The sequence below is a fragment of the Orycteropus afer genome, unplaced genomic scaffold (genome assembly GCF_000298275.1).
Source record: "Orycteropus afer afer isolate SDZICR_OR568_19922 unplaced genomic scaffold, OryAfe1.0 scaffold00054, whole genome shotgun sequence".
Taxonomy (NCBI): domain Eukaryota; kingdom Metazoa; phylum Chordata; class Mammalia; order Tubulidentata; family Orycteropodidae; genus Orycteropus; species Orycteropus afer.
The window spans coordinates 12,136,050-12,149,064 of record NW_006921641.1 but is presented as its reverse complement, the minus strand read 5'-3'; the positions used below and the strand labels follow the sequence as shown (position 1 = coordinate 12,149,064).

General features: G+C 45.5%; 1 protein-coding gene across 1 annotated transcript in view; it reads right to left on the bottom strand.

Annotated features, from left to right (window-relative positions):
• IFT172 (intraflagellar transport 172) overlaps positions 1-13,015 on the bottom strand; it is a 52,745-nt gene that overhangs the window by 3,349 nt on the left and 36,381 nt on the right. Inside the window, exons 21-42 of the mRNA XM_007938835.2 lie at positions 11,819-11,896; positions 10,427-10,675; positions 10,179-10,257; positions 9,862-9,982; positions 9,554-9,698; positions 8,949-9,038; positions 8,343-8,440; positions 8,032-8,167; positions 7,836-7,952; positions 7,341-7,483; positions 6,023-6,116; positions 5,806-5,870; positions 5,487-5,667; positions 4,963-5,072; positions 4,709-4,838; positions 2,537-2,635; positions 2,243-2,352; positions 2,052-2,115; positions 1,847-1,933; positions 1,536-1,652; positions 873-983; positions 579-698 (exon numbers count right to left, since the gene is read on the bottom strand). Coding sequence (XP_007937026.1) covers positions 579-698; positions 873-983; positions 1,536-1,652; positions 1,847-1,933; positions 2,052-2,115; positions 2,243-2,352; positions 2,537-2,635; positions 4,709-4,838; positions 4,963-5,072; positions 5,487-5,667; positions 5,806-5,870; positions 6,023-6,116; positions 7,341-7,483; positions 7,836-7,952; positions 8,032-8,167; positions 8,343-8,440; positions 8,949-9,038; positions 9,554-9,698; positions 9,862-9,982; positions 10,179-10,257; positions 10,427-10,675; positions 11,819-11,896 — 2,544 coding nt within the window. The remainder of the gene's footprint in view (positions 1-578; positions 699-872; positions 984-1,535; positions 1,653-1,846; positions 1,934-2,051; positions 2,116-2,242; positions 2,353-2,536; positions 2,636-4,708; positions 4,839-4,962; positions 5,073-5,486; positions 5,668-5,805; positions 5,871-6,022; positions 6,117-7,340; positions 7,484-7,835; positions 7,953-8,031; positions 8,168-8,342; positions 8,441-8,948; positions 9,039-9,553; positions 9,699-9,861; positions 9,983-10,178; positions 10,258-10,426; positions 10,676-11,818; positions 11,897-13,015) is intronic.

Genomic DNA, 13,015 nt, shown 5'->3' with positions numbered 1-13,015 from the left:
GTAAATTTTGGTCAATGACATGAGACAAAGTATATGTGAACTAATGTATGAAAAGTGAATTTGCTCTGTAAATCTTCACCCAAATCAAAATAAAATTAAAAAAAAAAAAAACTAAGGCAGCCACAGAACTAAGACACCCCAACAATCAAAACTTGCTCTGAATCTTACAAACTCTGGGTCTTAGATTTTTCATCTATACAAAAGAACTGGGCCTACATAATTTCTAAGGTTCCTTATACTTTTAGAACTATTATCTAACTACATGAATTAAATATACCATATACTGTCATGAATAAGCCAAAGGGGTTTGAATATTATGAGTGGTGAATAAAGAAATCATGGGATTTGAGTGTTTAAACATGAGGCTGAGGCTGTATGGGCACAGCCCTGAGATCAAACAGGGCAGGAAGAAAACTGTGTCAGCAAGCGTTAAATATGAATAAGGGTTAGACAAAAGAGAAGCTAAGAGAAGTGAGGAGGTTTAAGAGCTTGAGAATCCAGAACTTAAAAGTCATTCAAATTCATACATCTGAACATGGCATCCCTCTGAGTGCTGTTTTGCCCTCTCTGCCTCTCACCAGCTGTTTGATGCTCTGGGCTGCAGAGCGTGTGGCATAGTAATGAGCGATCAGCAGCATCATCTCAAACTCCTCATGGGCTGGAGAGTTTGCCTCACTGGACTTCACTAGGTTTTCACACTAGAGAATAAAGAGAACACAGCCTGGTCAGAGGTCAGAGGAGAGCCAGTGTCATGGCCACTTGGACAGAGGAAGGTAAAATAAATCTGAGGTAAAGGTGTATGCGCATGAAAGAAGAGACTGGGACGGGTGGGTTTAGTCGCCTTTTTACTCTTGTCCACCCAACTTCCTTACCAGGTTAAAGAGGACATCCCGAAGATCAGCCCAACTATGATAGGCCTCAGCACTGTTGGTCCCAGGTGAGCTCACCATGTCAGTGAAGATCCTTTTGTAGATGTTGAAGTTCTGGCAATAGGGGAAAGGAGATCTGAGTGGGAAGGGGCAACTAAAAGAGAAAGTCAGTAAAAGTGGGGCCAAAGAGGAGAAGCAAGGCTGTCAATGTATGTGGAGGAGTGAGGGGACAATAGAGAAGAACAGTAAAAGAATAACCATCTTTTAATGGTGCTCTGTGATTGTGAGCACATGTACAAATGTAAATGCATAGTCATGGTGTTCATCGGCTAATATTCCAGAGAGCTGTGGTGGTCAGTACGAGGGAAGAAGTGTATATTCTCTGGAGGAAGTTAATAAGGCCCTAGCGATGTGTGCAGGAGCCATCTCTGAAAGATTGTTCTGGGTATTAGCACAGAGCATGGGGGGCTCCATGTGTGTTTCTTCAAAGAGTTTATTCTCCAGAAAAGATGTACATCTCAAAAGGGGCTTAGCAGGGACTCAGGAAATATGTTCTCTGAGGAACGAATCCTTTGAGAAGAGAGTATCTGAGGACATGAGAGGTCCTAGAGGAGAAGGGAAGAATTTCCTGTGGAAACATGCCCCAAGGAAAAGGCTAGTTGGTACCTGTGGGTTAGCAGGGGCTCCATGTTGCACATACAGGGCCAAGGCCTGGGCATAGCCACCCTCCCGAATCAGGTGAGTCGCATACAAAGCCACGTATTTGTGCAGAATCTTATAGTTCTGTCCCATAGGTGGAAGAAAATGGGGAAGATTGGGATCAGTAATAATGGGCAGTGAGGGTGGGTGATGACTTACATGCTGATCTTTGGAGTTTGGGCTTTCGGAGAGGTGAGAGAGCTACGGCTCTGCGGCAGGTGGGGAATCAAGGGAAAATGTAAAGAAAATCTGGGCATGGGAAGAAGAGACAACAGTACCTGCTTGGTAGCTGTTTCAATGCACTTGTCCCACTGGCCCTGCTCCACATACAGGTCCAAAGCAGCCACAACATCCACACCCACCAGCTATGGATCAGTTGTAAAAAGAAAGTTACAGAAGGAAAATAACATGAGGAAGAGAAGAGAGGGAGAATTCTTGAGCTGCTTCATGCATTCTGCCTTGTGCTAACTTCGCCAGTCTCACCGAGTCCACCTTGCCCTGATTCTTCAGGAACTCTTTATAATGCTGGTCCACATAGTCTTCATACCTGTGAAGATGTATAGTGGGCTCTAACTTCATGGTCCTGGATGCCCCCCCTCCTCCATAAGAGCTATCCTCAGTCTTTACAAAAGGAAGTAAATGAATTTCCCAGTGAGAAAGGGTCAGGAGTTTACCGGGGATCTAACTCCTTTGCCACACGCTTGGCTTTGTTCCACTCCTCACCCTCAATGAAAGCATCGATTGCTTCCTTGACTAGGTCCAGGTTCAAATAGAGCTCTGCAGCCTACACAGGGAAAATGGAGACTGGAGTCCACTTTCCACTCCATAGTCATGGGAACTACCCCCTCTACTTCCCCAGAATGGCATGCCAAGCCTGCCAGGAGGCCCACTTGACACACCTTCTTGGGTTTAGATTCTACTTACCATTCTACCCATCTATGTTTTCTCAGTCCCAGCACTCTACTTACTGCACTGTGCTTTCCAATTCCAACCAGCTGGGGTCCCACAGCCCGAACTACTTCCAGACTGCGCTGGGGAGGCAGGAACTTGATGGAAAGTTCAGCTGCCTAAGTGGTTAAACAGAAGACAGAAGTGGGTAGCAGAGGCAAGTACCACTGGGGGTCCTCAGTCTGATCAAGTGGTTCCATTTCATTCATATTTTCCCTTCTAGTTGCCAGCTTTCTCTCTTGCACTCTCCCTCACCCTTCAACCTCCAGGGCAAAGCCTGCCTCATGGTCCATCTTTTAAATGACCATCAGTGGACTTATCTCATCCTCTCAGTCATCCTAACTCTTCCAGACATTCTCTGCCATCCAACGTAACTGCATTTGGTCTTGCCACCTTTGACAAATTTGTTTCTCAAGCTCTCTGTCACAGACAGAATCTTGGTAGCACTATATAGGGAAAGAACCCCCAAAACAGGAATCCAGGACATTCCACAACCATTTATATTAGAATTATCTGAGCATTCATCCACAAAAGTGGTAATTATTCTAGATAGGTACTGTCCAGAATGGCAGCCTGTAGTCACATGTGGCTAGTCCAAACTGAGATGTGCTGTAAGTTTAAAAACATCCTGGATTTCAAAGACTTAGTATGAAAACAGTGAGTTTTTATCTTGATTATCTGTTGAAATGATAAAGTTTCAGATTTATTAGGTTAATAAAATACCTTAAAATTCTTTTCACCTCTTTCTTTTTACTTTTTTTTTATGTGGCTACTAGAAAATTTTAAATAACATGTGGCTTTGTTAGTGGATTATATTTCTGCTGGACAGTGCTGGTCAATGATATTGGAGATACCTTTCAAACCTAAAACTCAGTGACACTACAAACCCAAGAATTTCCATATGGTCCACTTTAGCTACCAAACCGAAAACCAAATGCACTGCTGTGGAGTCAGATCCGACTCACAGTAACCCCTCCTTGGGTTTCCAAGGTGGTTATCACTATGGAAGTAGATTGCCCAACCTTCCTTCCAAGGAGTGGCTGGTGGGTTTGAACCACCAGCCTTCTGGGTAGCAGTCAAATGCCTTAGGCACTACACAGTCCGGGCTAATTCCCCTTGGTCTTTCCTCCATCAATTCTTGCCCCTTTCTTTACTAACAAACCCTTCAAAGTTTAAAGTGCCCCCTCCATCCAGGAAGCCATCCTCTGACTAATCTGAAGGTACAGTCATGCATAGATCCAGTAAACAATGCCCCAGAGTAAAACACATAATAAATACTAAAATCTCATAGCCTGTTATCAGCCCCTCTTTCTACTTCTTCTATCTCCACCCCCTATAAGCTATTCATGACAAGGCCTCAGAAACCGAAAGGAAGTTTTGCAGGGGTGTCATCACACTAACATTCTCAATCCCTTTCAGAGCTCCAAATACCATATTTCACTGAATCTAAGATGCATCATTTAAACTATACATGCATTCCAATTTAGGAGATTTTAAAAGGTGATTATATGTGTGTTTTAGGAGCTCTGGTGGCATAGTGCCTAAGGCATTTACTGCTAACCAGAAGGCTGGCAGTTCAGACCCACCAGCCACTTGTTGGAAGGAAGATGAGGCAATCTACTTCCGTAGTGATACCGCCTCAGAAACCCAAGGAGGGGTCGCTATGAGTCGGATCCGACGTGATGGCAATGAGTTTGGTTTGGTATGTGTGTCTTATAATTAATGAAACACATTGGCTTGGATTAATCTGCTAAAGACTTCTTTTCAGAAGCTGCTGGGTAGAGGAAGATTTCATGCTCTTTCTTCATGGCCTCCGTCTAATCCTAGCTCCTGGGTCTAGAGTTGCCCTTCTAACTTCAGACTAAGTCCTACCTCCTCCTTCACAAAGCCTTCTGACCCCTCTAGCCCACAGAGAGCTCACCCTTCCCTGAACTCTACTTTGAATCACACACTATGTATTTATTCACTCAGATACAATATTAACTGAGCCATGTCTAACTCCCCCAACTTCTGGCTTCTATTCCTTTGATAAGTTCTGGTTATAGCATTCAGTAGGCACTCAATGAGATACCTGCTGCTTGACTGCAAACAAAAAGACAAAGGAGGAAAAAGATGAATGTTTGAGAAGCAAACCTGGGTACGAATGCAAGCTTTGGGGAAAGGAGGGCCAGTGAGGGTCTGGGAGCCCTTACCTTCATCCAGCATTTTTCCACAAGATTGCTGCTTCCTGAGTCACGTACTTTGAGATAACAGTCGACTGCACGGCTATACTCTCCAGCCTGCTCCCACTGTCGAGCTTGTTCCACTAGTCCCTCCATACCCCTATGGAGAAGAAAGTGTGCCTGACCAGGAATAGGAAGGGGCAGAGTTGTCTATCCTGTGCACATTTTTTGATACTATGCCCCCCCCAGCCCTGCCAACATTTCCTGGACCCTTGAGTTTGTACCTGGCCCCCTTCTTTGTAGCTTCCCGTTCATATTCTTCTTGCAGAGCCTCCAGCTGGCCAGGCACATAGTCCTTGCAGATCCTCAGAGCGTCACTCCATAATCCAGCCTCCTGCTCAGATTTCCAGGTTTCAGGAGAGCTCAGGTAGGCTTGACAGCCTCCTATTGCCACATAGGTGCTCTGTCTCACTGATTCCTGAGTCCTTGGACTTCTCTTCTCCTTCATCTTGCCTTTCCTTCCCTCTTGCCAAAGCTAACCTCTCTGATATTTCTTTTATTTTATGTACCTCTCTATGTCTTTCTCATCCTCAATGATGCCATATTGGTCACTCACATTTGGTACATTGCCCTTCTCTTCACCCAAATCAATATTTATCTCTATCTATCTAACAGCGTTCCCTCCCCTCCCACCCCTTGTAACCCACAAAGAAAATTTCTGATCTTTCTTAGTACTAAGGATCATTGTGTTTTCTGTGGACTCTCATACCCTGTCATCCTGTCCCATGGCCATGTATATAATACTTACCTTATAATAATTGAGGGCTAAGTCTGGTCTCTGGGCCCGAAGCAGCAGCCCTTCTGCTTTCTGAAAGTCCTTCTCCTCCAAGGCCCCCCGGGCCTGCCCCACGAGCACCTCGGCGACGCTTTCAGGGTCATGGGCCTCGGCCACACGCTGAGCTGCCTCCCAATCCTGGTTATGGACAAACCTGCCCCAAGATAGGCATACAGGAGAGGTTCACTATAGGACATGCCACTGTGGGGGTGTAAGCTTTACTGGTAGGAGGTTTGGATGAAAGTGAGGATGACTGAGAGGATAGGAGTAAGGAATTTATGGGGTAACTCACATGAGGACTGCTTCCTTGGGTTTACCAGCTCTGATGAATTCAGCTTCAGCCTCTTCAAATTTACCCTAGAGAGAAAGGCAGCTGTACATGAGGAAGAGACTGTACCACAGCCAGCCAGGAGACGAGGGGTGAACACCTGGCCACAGGGGGCTAGTAGATCGGATAGGAAGGCTCTGAGGCCAGGGTCAAAAGCAGTGGGGGAGGATCATATCCGTACCTCATCCTCCAGGTACATAGCGTATCTGAGGTGAATCTCAGGGGTTTTATGCTTGAGGGCCAGACGAGAGAGTTCAAAAGCAAATTCAAAGGAGCTGAAATGGAAGGTGCAGAAAAGGTTTGCCTACTTAATGCTTCCTTTTGTAAGAGAGAAAGCAGCACAAAGCAAAAGAAAACAGTAAAAGAGCATGGATTGAAGGGAGAAAAGGGGACATTAAGAAATGAGGTAACAGAATGACACAGAAAGAGAGAAAGGAAGACAGGTAGGCAGTCCTGTGATGGTCACTGTCACCAGGGATCAAGAGATGATGGGCAAGGCCTGTGATTTCCCTGAGACCAGCTGGCTGTGGCTGGGGTAGGCACAACAGAAGGAATGAGGGCTGAGCCTCAGAGCACTAAGCTGATGGAAGAAGGGTTCTTGATGCTCCCACCACCTCCTCCTCCTGAGTCTTATCTCTATTAGCAGAAAAACAATCACTCAAAAAAAAAAGGTTACCACTACCCTCAGCAATCTAACCTAATGAAGTATTACTACTGCCACTTGTAACATTTACTTAACAAAAGTTATTTTGTATTTAACAGGATAATATCATATTTCCATTATCCAGTATAAGTTACTAGCTTAGTGCAGTCCTACTTTTAAGAACTACTCCCTCTCCACTGCTCTCCTAGGCCAGCCAAAGATTCAACATTGTTCTCAGCCCCCAGGGGTTACTATTTCATCCTTGCCCTTCTATCATGTCCTTCCAGGGATCTCTCCTTAACACAGTTCTCCACACTAGCCTCAGATTTTCAAATTTTTTTCACCTATACATCAATTTCCTTCTTCTATATAAGGGGTCTAGGAACCCTCGTGGTGCAGTGGTTGAAGCACTCAGCTGCTAACTGATGTTTTGAACCCACCAGCTACTCCGCAGGAAAAAGATGTGGCAGTCTGTTTCCAGAGATTTACAGCCTTGGAAACCCTATGGGGCAGTTCTACTCTGTCCTACAGGGTTGCTATGAATTGGAATTGACCTGATAGCGGTTGTTTTTGTTGTTGTTGTTGTTGTTTGTTTTTTAAATATAAGGGGTCTAGATAGGGTGAAGGAGCTCTGGTAGCATAGTGCCTAAGGCACTTGACTGCTAACCAGAAGGCTGGCGGTTCAAACTCACCAGCCACTCCTCGGAAGGAAGGTTGGGCAATCCTACTTCCGTAGTGATACTGCCTCGGAAACCCAAGGAGGGGTCGCTAGGAGTCAGGGCCGACTTGACGGCATATAACAACACAACAACAACAGATAGGGTGAGGCTGGTGGAGAGAAGGCTTAGGGCCTTACCAGTTGTCAGCAGCATGGTCAATAGCAGCTTCCAAGAGCCCAAGCTTGTTGAGCAGTCTGACTGCAGCCTCTCCTCCCAGGTTTTTTGCCCACAGATAGGCTACGTGTTTGTGGGCATTAGGTCCTCCGTGAGCTTTGGCCACCTGGAAAGCAAAGCCATCAGCAATCCTCCAGTGCAACGGCACCTAGCTGCTCCCTTTGCATCTCTGACCATCTGACCTCGGCTTTGACAAGGAATAAGAACCAGTTCTAAAACAGCAGCAAGTGGGGTAAGTGTCAGGGTCTCTTTACCTGCTTAGTGTCCAAGGATGGGCTTTAGGTAGTCTTTAAAATTATGTGTTAAATTTTGTGTAAATAGGTGTGGCCATTTTTCTGATAAAAGATGGTTTTCATTACATTTTCAAAAGATGTCATGATCAGTTTAGAATTAGATAGTCACTTGAAAGTAGCAAAGAGGGCTGGGTGTACCCCCCGAGTGTGGCCTGGACTCCTTACCCGGTAGGCCTCTTCCCAAAGCCCATTGGACCGATACATGTTCACTGTTGCCTTCCATTCTTGGGCCTCAAGGTAGTGATACTCAGCCTCTTGCAGCCGGCCTTCAGCCTCCAGCTCCTGAGGAAAATGTGGGTCAGAATGGAGGGAGAAATGGAGTCTGGCTCGGAAAGAGGAAGGCAGGCACAGAAGGCCTCACCTTGCCCAGATGTAGGTGTGTGTCACTGAGTAGATCTGGATGGTGCTTCCCCACCAGGCGGATCATATCATCATACAATTTGTGCTTTTTGAACATGGTGATGGCAAGGTCAGGTTCTTCCACTGTCACATACAGCCTGCAGATGGGAGATACACCTGGGGCTGTATACCCAGATCCCTGCTGCTAGAGTCATTCCTGACAGATCCTGTCACTGACCGCCTAGGAAGAGGATACATATCCTCAGACACTACCCTTTATTTCAGCCCTGAAGTCTTATCTCCCTCCATATCTCCTCTGAGGCCACAGCTCACCTTTCAGCCTCACGGTACTTGCCCTGCTTCTCCAGCTCTTGAGCCTGGGTGATATATAGCACTGACACATCTTCAGGCCTCATGCACTTCATTGCCAGCTGTGCAGACACAAAGAACCAGGGTACCCTCAGGTGCCAATTCCCAAGAGATGCAGAAGGACACACAGAAAAGTAAGGAAAGCAGGGCTTCAAGGAACCTGCTTGCCCAGGAATTCTAAACTCTCCCCAACAACCACACTACTAGTCCTGCCTTCTGTTAAGGCAGATGGGTCAGAGATGCCTTGTGCTGGGGAGATGATCCCATTACTATATTCCAACAATACCCTCTGGACTCAGTGTGAGTAGAGGCTTAAGGAGTGGTATTTAAGACTCCCCAGCTTTCAAGCACATCTGCTGTCTTCAGAATTACACATTTGGGAACAAGGGACTCTCTTCATCCCTTCCTTTCCCTATGGTGAAGGATCAAATTTATCCAGGTTTCATTTTGGAACTCTTTCTCAACTTTCATGGAACCCAGAGAAATGGACAACACAGAGAGCAAGGAATGTGGCAAACAAAACCACAAAGGCAGAGTTTTCTTTGTCATTAACTCCATTCCATTCCCTACCTTGTAGGCTTGCTCCCAACGGCCAGCCTGGGTGTACATGTCTATAGCATCTTTTGTCCGGTCTCCCTTAGTATAGAGTTCCTCAGCAATCTGTAGTTGATGACAGAGAGATGCAAAAGTCAGAGGAACAGTTAAAGCAGCTTATGGAAGGAAAGAATAAACCACAGCTGGGATGAAGTAGAGCCTGGAATACTTGTAATAATAGAGAAGAAATGATGACTAATGGGTGTCTCATACCTGCCTCCATTTAAAAAAAGACCAGCCAAAACAGCCTGACAATACAGTGGGAGTATAAAAGTGTCTCACATTTCTACAGCACAAGGCAGTTCTATATTGGAACTATATTGGAGTTATTGATGAAAAACCCTTCACACTGGCACAGGACGAAAGCTAGAGATTCATTTCATGTATCTGGGGGTTGGGAGACTCTGTGTCACAATGGAATGAAATGGGGGTAGTAAACCATTCTTCTCATTCATAGTGGTGATGCTGTTAGGCTACAGAAAGAAGCATTTGATGAGATGGCCCCCACTTCCTGTTCTGAGTTCTTTCCTTGCTATCCAGAATTGCATTGTCTCATGCTGCAGAAAGGGGATTTTTCTCACCTCATACTCCTGTAGAGATGCATAGTGTTGGGCCACACGAGGATAGTATTTGGATGCAGTGTTCCAGTCCTGTAGATCTAATATGTAAATTGCCTTCTTCCACTGGCGTGCACCCAGGGCAGCTTCAATTGCCTTAATGGAGCACCTGACATAGATGAGGATGACATATATGAGGAAAGAAGAGACCACTCAAGCATACTCCAACTTATATTTTGATATTTCTCTTCTTTCAGGCCTTGGTGCTCTTACTTGTCCCATCCCCCCTCACCTCGGAATCAAATCTCCTTTGTACCCCAATACCACCATACCTGGCTTCAATGTAGTGATTAATGGCTGCATCAAGCTGCTTCTGCTGCACCAAGTGGTCCCCCCATGCCTCCTCTAGTCTTACCACTTCCCCTGGGAATGCCAATCGAGCCAGCTCCACCGCTGCCAGAGAGAGAGTGGGCACTCAGCTCCGAGTTCCAGGGATGGGACTCAGAAAAGCAGGACAGGGAAAAGAAGTGTGAGAAGCAGAGGAATAATTGAAGCCAGGAAATGTCAATAGCTGCTCCAAAAGAGGTGTTGCGGGGCTAGTTGGGCAAGAGTCTACGACAGCGAAGGATGGGTTGTGGGTGGCTAGTACCTTTCATGAATGCATTGCCTTTACAGTAGCACTCAAGGGCCCGCTGGTGATTTCGAATTTTCTCAAAGACGTCACCTGCCTATTAACACACACCATATTATTAAAATGACACCCCTATTACACAAAGAATCAAGTATCAACCCCAACAGGAGGGACTAACACCAGGCAGGGAGGCCTATGCATTCCAAGACTCCTCTTGATAGAAGAGGGGTCATGAGCCCAACAATAAGATAGGAAGTCAGCCATACCCTTTCATATAGTTCCCCCTTTATAAGGGTTGTGGTGATGTGTTCCACCAACTCTGTGTTAGCTAGAAGTTCCTCTCGGGTCAATACCAGCCGAGCAGCTTTGGCAGGGAGTCCAGCTTTGAGGTAAAGGCTGATGGCCGCTAGCCCATCCCCTTGGTTCTCCTGTAGTTCACCTGCTCGCTCCTCTTGCTGTGTATCCATCAGCCACTGGTAGTAACCCCGGCGCAGTTTCTCCAGAGCTGGGTGCCCCTGGACACACAACAGATAAGAATCAGGAGTTACATCCCTCCTTCCCATGTTTCTGCATTTCCCCTGTACTAACAGAAATCTTCCCAGGTCACCGCTATCCTTTCTGCAGCATGAGACAATGCAATTCTGGATAGCAAGGAAAGAACTCAGAACAGGAAGTGGGGGCCATCTCATCAAATGCTTCTTTCTGTAGCCTAACAGAATCACCACTATGAATGAGAAGAATGGTTTACTACCCCCATTTCATTCCATTGTGACACAGAGTCTCCCAACCCCCAGATACATGAAATGACTCTCTAGCTCTCATCCTGTGCCAGCGTGAGGGATTTTTCATATATATATATGAAACTATATAAATAACTCCAATATAGTTCCAATATAGAACTGCCTTGTGCTCACTTATCAGGTCCCAGCCCCACCCTGTTCTAGTTCTTATGGCCTCCTTGACAAGAAGAGTTTTTTTTTTTTTTTAATTGTAATTTGGGTGAAAGTTTACAGAGCAAGTTCACTTTCCACACAACAGTTCATACACACGTTGTCTCATGACACTGACTACAATTTACCCCAATGCAACAGCTCCCCTCCCACTTCCTCCCTTGATAGTTACCTCTTCCCTGGGTCCATCCCTCCATGCACTCCTGCCCCCTCAACTGTCTCCCTGTGCATAAACAGCCCTTCTTTCTCCCATGATTGTTCTCTCCAAGGAGTGTATCTACCTCAGGTACATATTCAACTCTTATGTCTGTCTTTTGTTTGGCTGGAAGCTATAGGTGTGGGTTCAATTCCAGACTTGAAGGGCAGCTAGGGACCATAGTCTCAGTGGTTCCACCAGGCTCCATCAGACCAGCAAACCTGGTCCTCCCCCATTTTGTCCCCCAAATGAGTTTTCTTTCACATTGTTCTCCCTTTCTATCCAGGATCTCCTACATAGATCCTCCTCCAAGTTGTTGACAGTGGTAGCCAGGCACCATCTAGTTCATCTGGTCTCACAGTCATATAGGTTGAGGACTGCATGGTGTACCAGTCGTGAGGACTAATTGTTTCCATGAATCTTTGGTTTTCTTCATTCTTCCTTGCTAAGAAGAGGTTTGTTAAATTGGTGGAACCAAGATCAGGACAACTATGAAGAAGGCAGAACGGTACCTTTGCTTCAGCCACAGCAATACACTCATCCCACCGGTGTAGCTCCTGGTACATATCCATGGCCTCCTCAACAGCATTCTAGGGGAATACAGGCAGAGCAAAGAGGGACACCAGGGAGATATGAGGACCAGAAATCAGCTAGCCCTCCTCACCTAGCTACAATGACAGCTCATGAAGACTGAAAAGCCTCACCTTTCACTTCTATACAAGCCAAGGTGAATTTACTGTGAAACTCAGGAAGTTGGAGCCTCTGGGACCCTTATTTGCACAGGACCAATCCAAGGCAATTTTTCTTAAAGAACATTCCACATACTATATAAGCTTTTGGCCCCACAAAACCTGGATCCACCCGTCATAAAATGAATTGTGTTTCCCCAAAATATATGTCAACTTGGATAGACCATGATTCCTAAACCTGTGTGATTGTCCTCCATTTTGTAATCTGATGTAATTATCCCTCATTTTGTGATGTGATGTAAATCTTAACTTCCATATGTTAACGAAGCAAGATCAGTGTAGGGTGTAGGTTGAGTCACAGTCTTAGAAGAGGGTGTGACTTAGCTCACTCCCTTACTCAAGTCACATAGTTGCTTTAGTCACCCTTTTATCTTAAAAGAGATAAAAGAGAAATGAGCAGAAAGGGGAAGGACCTCACTAATATCAAGAAAGAAGAGCCAGGAGCAGAGTGTGTTGTTTGGACTTGGGGTCCCTGTGCTGAGAAGCTCCTAGATCCAAGGGTAGACTACTGCCAAGATATGGAGATCTCCAAGGAATGTGGACCTACAGATGTTGAAAGGAGATAAAGACCTTCCCTCAGAGCTGACGGAGAGAAAATCTCCCCTCAGAGCTGGTGGCCTGAATTCGGACTTCTAGCCTCCTAAACTGTGAGAGAATAAATTTCTGCTTGTTAAAGCCATCTACTTGTAGTATTTTTGTTATAGCAGCACTAGATAACTAAGACAACCCCCAACCAAACCAAACTAAACCGCTGTCATCAAGTCAATTCCAACTTATAACCACCCCACAGAGTAGAACTGCCTCATAGTTTCCAAGCTGTATATCTTTTATTTATTTATTTATCCATCTATCTATTTATTTATTTAATCGTGATTTGGGTGAATTTTTTTTTTTATTATTGTGATTTGGGTGAAAATTTACAGAGCAAATTCACTTTCCATACAGCAGTTCACATACACT